Source organism: Myxine glutinosa, chromosome 13, assembly GCF_964187855.1.
Source record: "Myxine glutinosa chromosome 13, kmMyxGlut1.1, whole genome shotgun sequence".
Taxonomy (NCBI): Eukaryota; Metazoa; Chordata; class Myxini; order Myxiniformes; family Myxinidae; genus Myxine; species Myxine glutinosa.
Genome location: NC_136273.1, coordinates 48,269,113 through 48,283,133, shown reverse-complemented (window position 1 = coordinate 48,283,133; position 14,021 = coordinate 48,269,113). Strand labels below are relative to the sequence as shown.

The window sequence follows — 14,021 nt, the reverse complement described above, 5'->3', positions numbered from 1 at the left end:
AGATTTAAAACGTTAGACAAGTGGTCGATGTTCGGGGAAGTTAGGGGGAGAAGAGAAAATCTCAGAAATAAGCAATACAGCGAAGGAAAGAACTTAAATTCAAAGAACACCGATGGGGGTAGGGAAGCCGAGAGAAACCAGGCCGGATTAATTAATAAATCAAAAATATGCTTTACAGCCAAATCACTTGGTCACTGTCATGTCCAAATATCAGCTTACTAGCTCAAAAGGTGCCTTGGATATCACCCGGATAAGAAAGGAAATAAATAAGTACTTAATCGATAATGATTGATCAATTACTTGATTAATCAAAAAATAAAAAATATCCTTTTTTTGCCAAAAGCACGTGCTCACTATTATGCCAAAATTTCAGCTACCTAGCTCAAAGGATGGCTGAGATATCACCTGGACAAACAAGAAAACAAACAAGAAAACAAGAAAATAAACAACCTAACGGAGTGAAAACTGAGTACTCCCTCTCAGCACGCGTCATCGCCGGGCCCCCTTCGGTGCCCGGGATGACGTCATGCAGAGCCTGGAGATGTAATATGAAAGGAGTAGTGTACAAAAATGTAAAGGGATATAGGGATGTTACTCCAAAAAGTATGTAAACACGGAATGGACAAGAAATGTTCATGAGAAACCATCCCTATATCTTCTCTTGAATAATGGTTGTCCCTCGGAAAGACGGTGTGTGTGTGTGTGTGTGTGTGTGTGTGTGTTCGATATAACTTTGTCTTTTCGAGGGACAACCATTATTCAAAGAAAGATATAGGGATGATTTCACATGATCATTTCATGTGATCATCCTCGACATTGTTTACATACTTTTTGGAGTAACATCCCTTCACATTTTAAAAATGTTTTTATTACTTGTGATAAGCTAGTCTTTCTGGTGGAAGGCTAGTGTCAATTTGCTCTTGATATCAGAACAAAAGAATGACAGAGGGGTAATGCTCGAAACATCACAGACAACGTAGGACAGCAATGGGACTGCCACTTAGTACCTCAGTGGATTGTGGGAGAGAAGGAGATAAGTTGAGCCACTTTTTGGTGATGTTGATCTAGAGTCCAATGTACCGCATAGTCAAAGATGACATATATCTTGTTTTACACAACAAGTACAAGACTAGTGGATAGTTTGTGGGCCATAATCAGTCATACAGGCTCAAAACCAGTGTCTTAATGAAGCAGTAAAAACAAAAACATTCAGCAACTCAACTTACTCCTTTGATGGGATAAGTTTATCCATGTACTGGGGTAGGTTGATCCACTGCATATGGCAAACAAGAAAAAGAGCAATCAGAGATTGCAAACCCTCACCAGGATGTGTTTTCAGTGATTTTTAAGGCTTTCGTGTTAAAACAAATATGGCGGCCGAACCACCTGACCAATGACGTCATCATTATTTTTTTCTAAACTAATTTATTCCAAGATTATACTCAAGAAATTTCATCTTGATCGGATGAAGTTTTGTACTTGTCGAATTATGACGTCATAATGGAGGCACCTATGACATCATTATTAACATATTTTATTCCCCATGGAGAGTTCTTTACAATGAGCCATGTCTCAATTTTTTCTATTCAGCACTTTCCGAGATATAGAGGTGCAAGATTTTCGATTTTTCCAAGATGGCGGCCGAACCACGTGCCCTACGACGTCATCATTATCATTTAAAAAAATTATACAGGTGGAGTTGCACTTATGGTGAAAATTTCCTGTCAATCAGACCAATGGTTACAGAGAAAATCATATTTATTCTGTGCGGACAAACCGACAAACAAACAGACAAACAAATGGACTCAAAAGCAATACCCTCCCCTCTGGCGAGGGTAATAAAGGTGGGAAAAGATATTTAACTCGATTAATTTCTCTTTCTCCGGGAGTGAGGAAAGGGGGCGGAATGGTGGTGTGGGTTAGGGGGGGGGGGGTAATGGTGGATCGGGGGTTGTGGGTGGTTGGGGGATTGGGTGGATTCAGACCTGAACCAAAATCTAATCAGGTTGTGCTTATCACTTACCTAACAAAAATTAAAAAAAGTCTCTGACCCGGATTCGGATCAGGATCTTCACCAAAATCTAATCATTTCGTCCTTGTCACATAACCAAACTCTTCACCAAATTTCATCCGAATCTGTCCACAACTTTTTGAGATATCCTGTTCACAAACAAACAGACAGATGAAAAATCACTCATAAAGCGACACTTGGCAAAACAGAACAAAGTAGCATGGAACTCAGTAGAGCATCCTTTTAACCTCAAAAATAATTAGTGGTTGAACTCAGTGACCTGATATGCAAATCGTCTTCAAAATTTTAAATTAATCCGATGAAAATTGACACTTTTATAAATTCGGCCTATGTTGACTTTTTGGCCCATGTTGACCTCAAATATAGTTGGTGGTTGAATTCAGTTAGCTGATATGTAAATCTTATTCAAATTTCAAGTCAATTGGATGAAAATTGAGGATTTTGGAAATTTGAAGAAAAATGTTATGATGGCCTATGCTGACATTATGACCTCAAAAATAAATAGAATTCTGTCGGATGACAAACTCTAACATTTGGGGAAGTTTCGTGAAGATCGGTTTAAATTTGTGACCTGTAGGCAAGTATAAGTGAGCAGACAGACAAACACACACACACACACACACACATACACACACACATACATACATACACACACACACACACACAAACCTGAGTGATCAACATACTTGTCCAAAAAAATTTTTTGGCCAAGTAACAAACAGGAGTGAAAACATAACCTCCATCCACCTTTTGTTGCGGAGGTAATAAGAGCTGAAAAGGGTTGAAAACCACCCAAAATTAAATTTTTCATGAAACAAGTGGCAGAATCAGAAAAGGGTTTGACCTTGAGTTGGCATTTGACCTTTTGACCTCAAAAATATTTGATTTCCCAATTCAGTGACTCGATATGCAAAAGCTGTTCAACATTCATGGCAATCGGATGAAAAATGTCGATTTTAGAAATTTCACCTCAAGATGACCTTTGACCTAAAAATCAATAAGCTTCTCAGTTGTGACTACCTCTACATGTTGGTAGTTTCATGACGATCGGTTTGAAATTGTGACCTGTAGGCGATTGACATACGAAAAGACAAACAGACAACAGACAGAACTAGACCGCCACTCAGTAGAGCGCATACTCCCGCCGTGGGTTTAGTTGGAATAATACGTTTTGTTTAACATCCGCTCTCCCCAAAACAATAATTGAAAAAGAAAGTCGGCCCGAACTGTCAGAGAATTTATTTTGATATATCTCGGAATTAGAGGAGAAAAACATCATTTAAGAATAAGAATAAAAGCTTTAATGCAGTAAAACAGAAAAAAATCTTTCACAAAAAATTTTCCCAAAAAAATTTCTGGATCCGGAATAATATCCTGAGCTTCACCAAAAACTAATCGATTCTTCCTTATCCCAAGGGCAATCATCCCACCAACTTTCATCCAAATCCGTTCAGAACTTTTCCAGATATCTTGTTCACAAACATACGAACACGAACACACACACACACGGACGGACACGATCGAATGCGTTGCTCCCTGGCGGGAGTAATAAACCTGAAAATCGCAGAGCCAGAATTATATATTTGGTCTGGGAAGCCCATGTGAGTTTCTTCTTCTTCAGCCCCTCACAACCCTGGGTGAATATGCGATCTTTAAAAAAAAAAAAAGTTGGAATTTTGCCAAATCTGTTTCATTCATTTGTTAATATACCTCAGCCATTGACAAATCTGGAACTAAGTCTTTATAAGTTCATCAAATACTGACACCACGAATGACATTCGCTGAGCTAAATATTGATATCTCTTCTGAGGTTAAAAAAATAAAATAAAATAAAAACAGTTTTAAAGCATTAGACGTATCAAACGATACATTTTATGAAACGGGGAAACCTAATACACACTTTGGTGGTTTTAAAATGACAGAATATGTCTTTATTAGAAAAAAAAATGAACATTGAAGACGACGCTGCTAAAAAAAATACACCGCTCTAACGCATAACCAAGTTTAAACTACATTTACAACAAATATGAAAACTATTTTCATATCACAATGTTAAATATAGAATATATAGAAGATAATGTAAAAAAAAAAAAAAGAGCCCTATCTTCCAATGGTAAAAAAATCCTTCAAAAAATTCCTGGATCGGGAATAATATCCTGAGCTTCACCAAAAACTAATCAATTCTTCCTTATCCCAAGGGCAACCATCCCACCAACTTTCATCCAAATCCGTTCAGAACTTTTCCAGATATCTTGTTCACAAACACACGAACACACACACACACGGACACGAGTGAAGCATTACTCCCTGGCGGGAGTAATAACGCACAAGAATCAACCAATATACTTGAAAAATATTCGATTTTGCAACGAATAAAAACTTGGTGATGAACACACCAATGAAAGTGCTGGGGTGTGTTCATTACCAACCAGCTCGTCCTCATCGCAGTTGATGTACCTATTCCTCGTGTATCCCTTATTAACTCGGTGTAACATTGAATGGAGTCCATGTATTACAGTATTGATGCATTTTCATGTATTCGTGTTTTTGGGGGATGTTTTGGGTGTAAATATTTTTGTGCCCAAGGTCCCAAAAAAATGTTAATCCGCCTCTGACCTGACGGTACATTCTCAGTAATGGAAACGTTCACACCCGTAAGAAATGTTCACAACTTTGGTGGCGACTCTCATTCTGTCATCAAACGAATCATATCGCGATGCCACCAAACGCACAACATCCCATTGTGATGTCACCAAACACAAATCATATTATGACGTCATCAAACACCGTATTGTCAGACGTTCCTAAATGCACATCACATTGTGACGTCACCACTGTGCCCACTCCTCGATCCTTCTGCTTCTCTTTTGTCTTTGCATCATGACCAAGGAAGGTTACTATGATGATGAGATTAAACCAGATGAGATATTTGGATGTAACAAAAAAAATTTTAAATGCAAGAACATGAATATCCGGTATAAGAGGCAACGGGGGAACTCAGTTTGAGGAAGGGGAGCACCGAGAACGACTGCCAAACGAGAGACGGCGGTTCGATAATTACTCCTTAGCGATCCGTTTGGATGAGGACGGTGGATCCAGGAGCGCTGTCTGGACTCTTCCCTAGGTGGAGCTGCAGTGGCTCAAATCGGACTCAATCGGCTGATGAAGTGCGGTTATCGCGGCGGGGGAGTCGAGGAAAGGAGGTGGGGGCTAAAGGTGCGCACCGATCCAAGGCTACGATGTTTTTGAAGAAGGATCTTAATTGCGCGCACGAGCTCGCGGGGTCGCGCTCCGGACTCGATCTCGCTGCGCACGATCCCCGGGCCCACGGCCGGTCGTGCCAGTTGTCGTTTGTCGCTCGGGGATCTAGAAGGAGCGGCGGCGAGAGAGCGATGCTTGTGCGATGGACGTGATTAAAAAGTCGAGGCTCCCAGAGATCTCGCCATCGTCCGTCCCTTCGGTCCTGACGACGTGGCTTCGCCTCTTGCCGTCCCGGAGACCCCGCATCCAGGTCCATCCCGCATCCAGGTCCATCCCGCATCCAGGTCCATCCCGCTATGCGTGCTCCCTCGGGTTCCGGAGGGGTGCTGTCGGAGCCCCGGTTTTCGTCGGAGCAGAATGACTCGGTTTGCGATGAAAGCGCGAACAACGTCGCCTGGCAAGCCTTGTCCATCGTACCCATCATCTGCTGGACCATAGCGGGCAACGTCCTGGTCATCATGGCGGTGGCGCTTGAGCGAAAGTTGCAGACCGTGACCAACTACTTCCTCATGTCCCTCGCCGCCGCAGACCTTCTGGTCGGAGTTCTCGTCATGCCCATAGCGCTGCTCACCCTACTCTTCCGTAAGTTCCTGCGAGACGATGCTCTCAATTGCTTCTTGCCAGTGGTTAATCAATTAAGGGGGCTCACAGACCCCCACCCCAAACCCCATCTTGGAGAAATCGTTAATAAGACCCTCGCTGATCCTGCCTAATATAGTTAGCTGGTCGATCATTTTTTTTGCTTTTTTTTTACTTCCAACAGTGGTGACCCACAGGGTGTCCTGGCAGGATGGCACACAGGTAGCGCATTTACTTTGGAGCTTATCCTAGTCTAGGTTCGATTCCCGACCCAACTATGAACTGATTGGTGCTTCGCAGACGGGACACGTTTGTATCAAGTAATCTACTGTCCCTCGGAAGTATTTGAAGCCGAGTGTCTCATCTCCTAACAATTAATTGGTCGATGTTAAACGTACCTGCACGGTGTCTTTCGACGAACGGTCGATGCGTTATCTCCGGCATCCTCGGTGAATTACAAATTCCTGCTCTAACTTACAGGGGGTGGGCATCAGTGGCACAGCCACGCTCCCTAGCAATGATACCATGATCAGCATGCTGCACATGAGAGAAGACCTAGTCAGTTGAGTACCCAACCCCCCTAACTCGCCCCCCACCCCCCCTTGCTGCACAATCTTCCAAGCTAGCTGACGACCCTCCCTTATTCCTACTGGTGGAACTTGTGTGACTCTGTAAATGCCTTTCTTCTTCTTTATCACTGTGATCTTCCTATTTTGAAGTTGTCTCTGGTACCAAGCCCCACATTGTCCCATTACTAAGCTTGATCTCCCCCTCTCCCACTTCGCTACCCACCCCTCCCCTCCCTCTCCCACTGCCCCCTACCTCTCCCATTCACCTACCAATCCCTCCCCTCCTCTCCAACTGCCCCTACCTCTCGCTTTCCTCTCCCACTCCCCCTACCTCTCCCCTACCTCTCCCCCTTCCCCTTCCTCTCCCTCTCCCCCTAACTCTCCCCTTCCTCTCCCACTCCCCCTACCTCTCGCTTACCTCCCCACTTCCTCCTATCCCTCCCCTTCCTTTCCCTCTCCCATCTACCTCTCCACTTATTACCCCTCCCCTACTTACCCCTCTCCTTCCTCTACCACACCCCCCTATCCCTCCCCTTCCTCACCCACACCCTCTACCTCTCCCCTTCGTACCCCTCCCCTACCCACTCCTCTCCTCTCCTTCCTCTCCCACTCCCCCCCCTACCCCTCTCGTTCCTCTCCCACACCCCCCCTCTCTCCTTCCTCTCCCACATCCCCCCTCTCTCCTTCCTCTCCCACACTCCCCCTCTCTCCTTCCTCTCCCACTCCCCCCTACCTCTGCCCTTCCTCTCCCCATCACCTTTCTCCTTGGTAGTAGTTTTAAGCTCAAACATGAAACAACTTTCTCCAAGTCTGGTTGTTGGTGGAAGCTTTTGCAATCCAATGTGACCATTTCAGAATTACCATGATGTCATCCTCTAAAAATCTAAATTGCACGTAATTATAGAAAGGCAATATTGTTACAACACAATCGGATAAACTGGATTTTCAGAGCAAATCTACAAAGAGCCGAGATAACCAATTATTACATTATCATTATCATTGGAAGCAGATAACTATGAGCATAATCATTTAAATTGTAAGTGTAATTGTACCAGTGTTGTATATCCCAAGTATTTGTTTTATAAATTCATCTACATTAGGCATACACAAGGAAGGAGAAGGGGGGTGGGAGTGGAACAAATTAAGGAAATACATTTTAAGATTCAGGTTAGGTTGAGTGGAGAGAGAGAGGAAGAAAGAGAGAGCGTGGGTTGGAGAGACAGAGTGGGGTGGAGAGAAAGGGTTGAGTGGGTTGAAAAAAGCGAGAGAGAGAGAGTGTGGAGTGGATAGAGAGGTTGAATGGAGTGGAAGAGAGAGAGGGTTAGGTGGAGAGGAGAGGAGAGAGAGGTTAGGTGGAGAGAGAGAGGTTAGGTGGAGAGGAGAGGAGAGAAGAGGAGTGGAGAGAGAGGTTAGGTGGAGAGAGAGGTTGAATGGAGTGGAGAGAGAGGTTGAATGGAGTGGAGAGAGAGGTGGAGTGGAGAGAGAGGTTGAATGGAGTGGAGAGAGAGGTTGAATGGAGTGGAGAGAGAAAGAGAGATTAGGTGGAGAGGTGAGGAGAGGAGTGGAGAGAGAGGTTAGGTGGAGAGGAGAGGAGAGCAGTGGAGAGAGAGAGGTTCGGTGGAGAGGAGAGGAGAGGAGTGGAGAGAGAGAGGTTAGGTGGAGAGGAGTGGAGAGAGACAGGTTAGGTGGAGAGGAGAGGAGTGGAGAGAGAGGTTAGGAGGAGAGGAGAGGAGTGGAGAGGTTAGGTGGAGAGGAGTGGAGAGAGAGAGGTTAGGTGGGGAGGAGAGGAGTGGAGAGAAGTTAGGTGGAGAGGAGAGGAGTGGAGACTAGAGATATGTATATGATATATATATATATATATATGTATATATGTATAAATATGTGTGTATGTGTGTGTGTATATATATGTGTATGTGTGTGTATATGTATGTGTGTGTGTATATATATGTGTATGTGTGTGTATATATATGTGTATATATATATATATATACCTATGTGTGTGTGTGTATAGATGTGTATATATATATATATGTGTGTGTGTGTGTGTGTGTGTGTGTGTGTGTGTGTGTGTGTGTGTGTGTGTGTGTGTGTGTGTGTGTGTGTGTGTGTGTGTGTGTGTGTGTGTGTGTGTGTGTGTGTGTGTGTGTGTGTGTGTGTGTGTGTGTGTGTGTGTGTGTGTGTATATATGTGTATATATGTGTATATATGTGTATATATGTGTATATATGTATATATATATATATATATATATATATATATATATATATATATATATATATATATATATATATATATATATATATACACATACAGACTTGGCATTTAATATGGAATATTTTTTTTGTGGGGGTGAACTTACTTTTCAAGATGTCTGAGAACCAAAAGTTCATTGGAATTATGTTGAAATTATTCTAGATTTTGTTCATGTGACCTTTAAGAGAAACAAAAAACACATTTGACATTTTGAAACAAATAAATTGATCCTTGAAAGTGATGGAAACTGATATCGAACTCAATTCATGGACAGTACTGTATTAAACTTCTGTACGTTTTCCAGAAGCATCTCTATTTTGCACATTAGCCAATTTTTTTTTATAACAAAAACAAAAGTTAAATTACGACTAGGATTACGGACAGTAAAATTACAGTTCAGTACTTCGTGTAACCCCCACGAGCATTCAGGAGAGCACATACACGTCGAGGCATGCTGTTCACGAGATTTGCCAAGGTTTGGACAGGAATCGCTTGCCATGCAGTGACAATAGCCTGCTGCAATTCACACACAGAGGTAGGCTGCTGGTCCAAGTTGTCGATTTGACGCATTAATTCTGCCCACAAGTTCTCTATCGGATTCATGTCCGGGGACATGGCAGGCCACTCCATATGCTCTACACGACGGTCAGCAAGAAAGTGTTGGATCATGCGAGCACGATGAGGCCGTGCATTGTCATCTTGGAAGACAAAGTTTCCTCGAAAGGCTGCACGAGCAAATGGAAGCAATGTTTCTTCCAGAATGACCCTGTACTTGAACTGGTTCAGGTTTCCATTCAGAACAACAAGGTCAGTTTTTCCCCCTGCATGAAAAGCAGCCCAAACGGTCACCCCACCACCTCCAGCTTGGAATCTTGGCACTATACAATCTTCGTTGTGGGCTTCATGCATTTGTCTGCGCACTCGGATGTGGCCATCTTGACGATAGACCAGAAATCTAGACTCGTCACTGAAGGTCACGTGATTCCAGTGTCCTGGCTGCCATTGACGGTGCTCTCTGGCCCACTGCAGTCGGCGCTGGCTGTGTTGTCTGGTCAGGTGTGGCTTTCTCAGGGGACGCCTGGCACGATAGCCTGCTTGAACCAGTCGTTGGTTGACCAGCCTTATGGATACAGGCACATTTGTCAGTTGCTGCCACTCAGCCCTAAGCCGATTAGCTGACTTGGTACGGCCATTGCGGACTAACCGGTGCAGCTGGCGATCATCTCTCCTTGTGGTTCTGCGTGGACGTCCTGGCCTCGGGATTGGAGTACGGACACCCCTCTGAGCATTTCATTTCAGGATCTTTGACACCTGACTTTGAGTGATGCCATACTGCCGAGCAATAGCATGCTGTTTCATGCCGTAATTTCGTAAAGCCACCACTCCATGACAAACAGCATCGTCAAGTTGACGGACCATCTCCAGAGGAAGCGGCAATAACTTTTGTAGACGTGCAGCAGTTGTTTTCCACGAATACAGAACGCAAAAACCCTTATATACCCGATTGTGAAGCCAATCGTCAAATGTACCTGTCCTTACATTTTGCCACGCCACCTGTGATATAATCCTGTTATTGACTTCTTGCTGTGAAAGACAATCAGTGACATGGTTCTCAGTCAGTGACATGACATGACAACCACTGTTTCGTTAAAATGATCTACCAAATTTACCTTGGGAAAAATGGATCCCAGATAACAAGTCCCTCCCCACTGGTCGGGTAAGTATGGATATGCTTTATTTCCGCAAATAAACATCACTCCATGGGGTGGGATAAGGGCCGAGGCCATGCATTTACCGATCTCAACGCGGGTGGCGCTTGGTGTTCCCCAAGATATGGTTAGCTTGGTTACTTTATGCTGGGCTTGGTCATCTATGGTTATTACAAGGGGGCCTCCCTTTTCTCTCCCTCTGGTATCGGATGGCAGGGTATGGGTACATTCCGAGGTTCCCATCTGAACGTGTCCCTTTCCTATAAGACACACCCGTCCCTTTTGCTCTGTCACCCAGACTGGATCAGGTGGTTTGTCTAACAAAGCCTGCTTAATGGGTGGGGTATATCGAAACTCCCGGGAACACACTGCTGGGGATTTTGGGCCTATCAGTTCCAAGGTTGTGGTCAGACATGGGGTACGCAAGGGTCCTGAGCACATATCTCGTAGGGACAGGGGCAGCACTACCATTTCTATCCCTGTCGTACTGGTGTGGGGAAAATGCATGCACATCCAACAACGTGATCGGTTCTGTACCTTCGCCATTGCACGGGTCACTGTCCAATACGTATTTTCCTTTGGCTTTTTCCTGCTTTCGATCCGTCGGTGCGGAATTAATATGTATGAGATGCATGGTGGCCTATAGTCGTAGGGGGTCTGTGACGTCATGAATTCACATTGTAGTATCAGAGTAGTGCCGCTGTTCAGTAATACATGCGTGGTTAAATTGTTCGAGTCCTTTCCCCATTTGTAACCTGGCCTGGCCATGTTTACTATTGGTGCGCTGCCTTGTCGTGGCGCTTGCTTCAGACGACTGAGGGCAGCAAAACCTGTCTTCCTTCCATGTGAGTCTGTGTACAACGCCCTCCACATTATCCGTGTCCATACGTCTTCCTTTACATGGCAGCAGGGTATATTTATCCTCTGACCCCAGATAACTCTCTGCCGGTAGACCTTAACGGTTTGGTCGCCATATGCATATGTCTCCGTGTTCGCCCATGCCCTCGTGTCCCCAGTGCTGGCAAAGCAGTATATTAAACTAAGTGTGATTGCCACCCCTAACAGGCGGTGGTGCAGCATCCTCGATCTGTGGTGGTGCGTTTGAGGTGTCTGTGTTTGTGGGTATGGCCAACTTACAATGTGTGGCATGTACCCAGGACGACTTGCCCTCACAAAACACCGCTGTTGGTGTGATCAGAAGAACTTGGTATGGCCCCGTCCACCTTGGTTCGAGCGCAGTCTTACGGGTGAAATGCTTCACCAGCACGTAATCTCCTGCCTCAAAGGTGTGGATAGGCTTGCTTGCTGGCTCCGGCAGGGCCTCCCGAACACGTTCATGTATGCTGCGTGCCACATGGGATAGACCTATGCAAAACTTTAGGAGCATGTCATCCATGATAGGTAATTCAAGGGCTGCCATATCCACTACCAATACATGCTTAAAGGACATACAAGGCGGTAAATTGAAAAAAAAAATTGAACTGGATATGACAGAACGGCCCGACGGGAGCCGGGTGACCCACGTTGTGGCGGCGTCTGGGGGGTGCCCCCCTATTATGCCGTTGACATATAGCGCACGAGCGACAGACCATGGTAACCACAGTCGAAAGGCCTGGTGCTGCCCAGGTGGAAGTGACCTGCCTCATCACCCCCCTATGGCACACATGGCCATTTTGATGCGCCATGCGTGCCAACCATGGCAATAAAGCTCGCGGTGCCACGGGTTTGTCATTAATCGTCCACATTTGTCCTTCTGTGGGGCGCTGAGCTCCCAATTTAATCCAATCTTAATGTTCTACGTTTGAGGCCGCGGCTTGTAATTGTATTACATCGAACTCTGTAGGTGCGGATGTCGGAACGTCTGTCTGGGCGGTCGCTTTAGCGCCCTGTTTGCGCGTAACTACTGGCATATTATACCCAACCTGTTGGTTTGCTGCTAGTGCTGCTGCTTCGTCGGCTCGGGCGTTTCCACGGGCCACAGCGTCGTCTGTACGCTGGTGACCTCGGCATTTAACTACAGCTATTTCACGTGGAAGCATAATACTATGAAGCAGATTTCGCACTAAGTCCCCATTTTTAATGAGTGCTCCCGCTGAAGTGAGGAACCCTCTCATTTTCCATATGGCCCCTTTGTCGTGGACCACTCCGTGTGCGTATGCCGAGTCTGTATAAATTGTCACTGCTTTTTCCTCGCTTACTTCGCACGCTCTCGTGAGTGCGTACAGTTCAGCTTGTTGTGCTGACCAGGTGGGCGGGAGGCGGCCGCTTTCGACCGTCTCCGTATCCGAGCATACTGCGTACCCAGATAACAGGGATCCGTCCCAAGCCCGTTTGGCTGAACCATCGACGTAATAGGTGTGATCGGCTTCCTGTAGCGGAGTGTCCTGTAAGTCAGGCTTTACTGTTGATATTAATTGGACCACGTCCGTGCAAACGTGCGGGATTCCCTCCTCCTTTGTTGGCAAAAGTGTCGCTGGGTTAAGAATGGTACACCGCATCACCGTCACGTTGGGTGCCATAATTAATGCCGTTTCGTATTGCATCAGTCGAGTGGCTGTGAGATGCTGTGTGTTTCGCTGTTGTAGTAGTGTATGGACGCAATGCGGTACCTGTAAAAGGACCGGATGTCCCATAACTATGTCGGCCGTCCGCTCAACTGCGTATCGGGCAGCTGCCACGGCTTGTAAGCACAGCGGAAAGCCTTGTTCTACCGCATCAAGCTTTTTGCTGAAATAGGCTACTGGACGTTCCCTATCTCCATGAGTCTGAGTTAATACGGATTGTGCGAATCCCCCTACTGCATGGGTGAAAAGTGTGAAGGCCTTTTTATAATCGGGAAGGCCTAAGGTTGGGGCCGTTATCAGGGCTCGTTTGAGTCCTTCGTAGCAGCGTATTCGATTGTCCGTCCAGTTCACCATCCGTGGCTGGTCGTTTTTCGTCGCCTCATACAGAGGTTTTGCTAGTAACGCATAGTCAATTATCCATGTACGACAGTACCCTGCCATTCCCAAAAATCGCAAGAAACACACTAACACTTCACTGTTATCCTTCACTTCACTTCAAAATTTCACTGTTATCCTATCAATACCTGGACATTTTTTCCCTTCCTTCCTAGATACGCGAATTTCACACCAGTATAAACCCACTGGAAAAATTATCTGAAAAATAACGAGCCTCCCTTTGAGCAATAATTTAATTGATGTGATTCCCATATACCTGGTGGAGTTCTGTTCACCTGGTCTGCAGAGCCGTGATCCAATCTTCACCAGCCCCCAATCACCTTCTTATCACAAAACAACAGTCCATAACTAACCACTTTTCTTTATTTCTTGTCTTTTCCATCAACTTTTATAACCTTTTCCTCCACTTTCTCATCAATTCCTGCAGTCACCTGTCATTGACAAGTAATCCATCTGATTCGACTTTCCACTCCAATCATCTTTGCACTTTCCATGACCTTCTTCACACTTCCTTTTAAACCTTTTCTTCAGACACAACCCACATGAGTTATGAATACAATTTCCCCTTTCAGGCACGTGTCTAGTCACTCACAAAGTGTCCATAAGACAACGTCATTATATTTCACAGAACTCCACCACTCTATTAAATCCTAAACAT

General features: G+C 45.0%; 1 protein-coding gene across 1 annotated transcript in view; it reads left to right on the top strand.

Annotated features, from left to right (window-relative positions):
- Positions 1-5,589: 5,589 nt before the first annotated feature.
- The window catches only part of LOC137438356 (5-hydroxytryptamine receptor 2A-like), a 61,790-nt gene continuing 53,358 nt past the window's right edge, over positions 5,590-14,021 (top strand). Inside the window, exon 1 of the mRNA XM_068133472.1 lies at positions 5,590-5,875. Coding sequence (XP_067989573.1) covers positions 5,590-5,875 — 286 coding nt within the window. The remainder of the gene's footprint in view (positions 5,876-14,021) is intronic.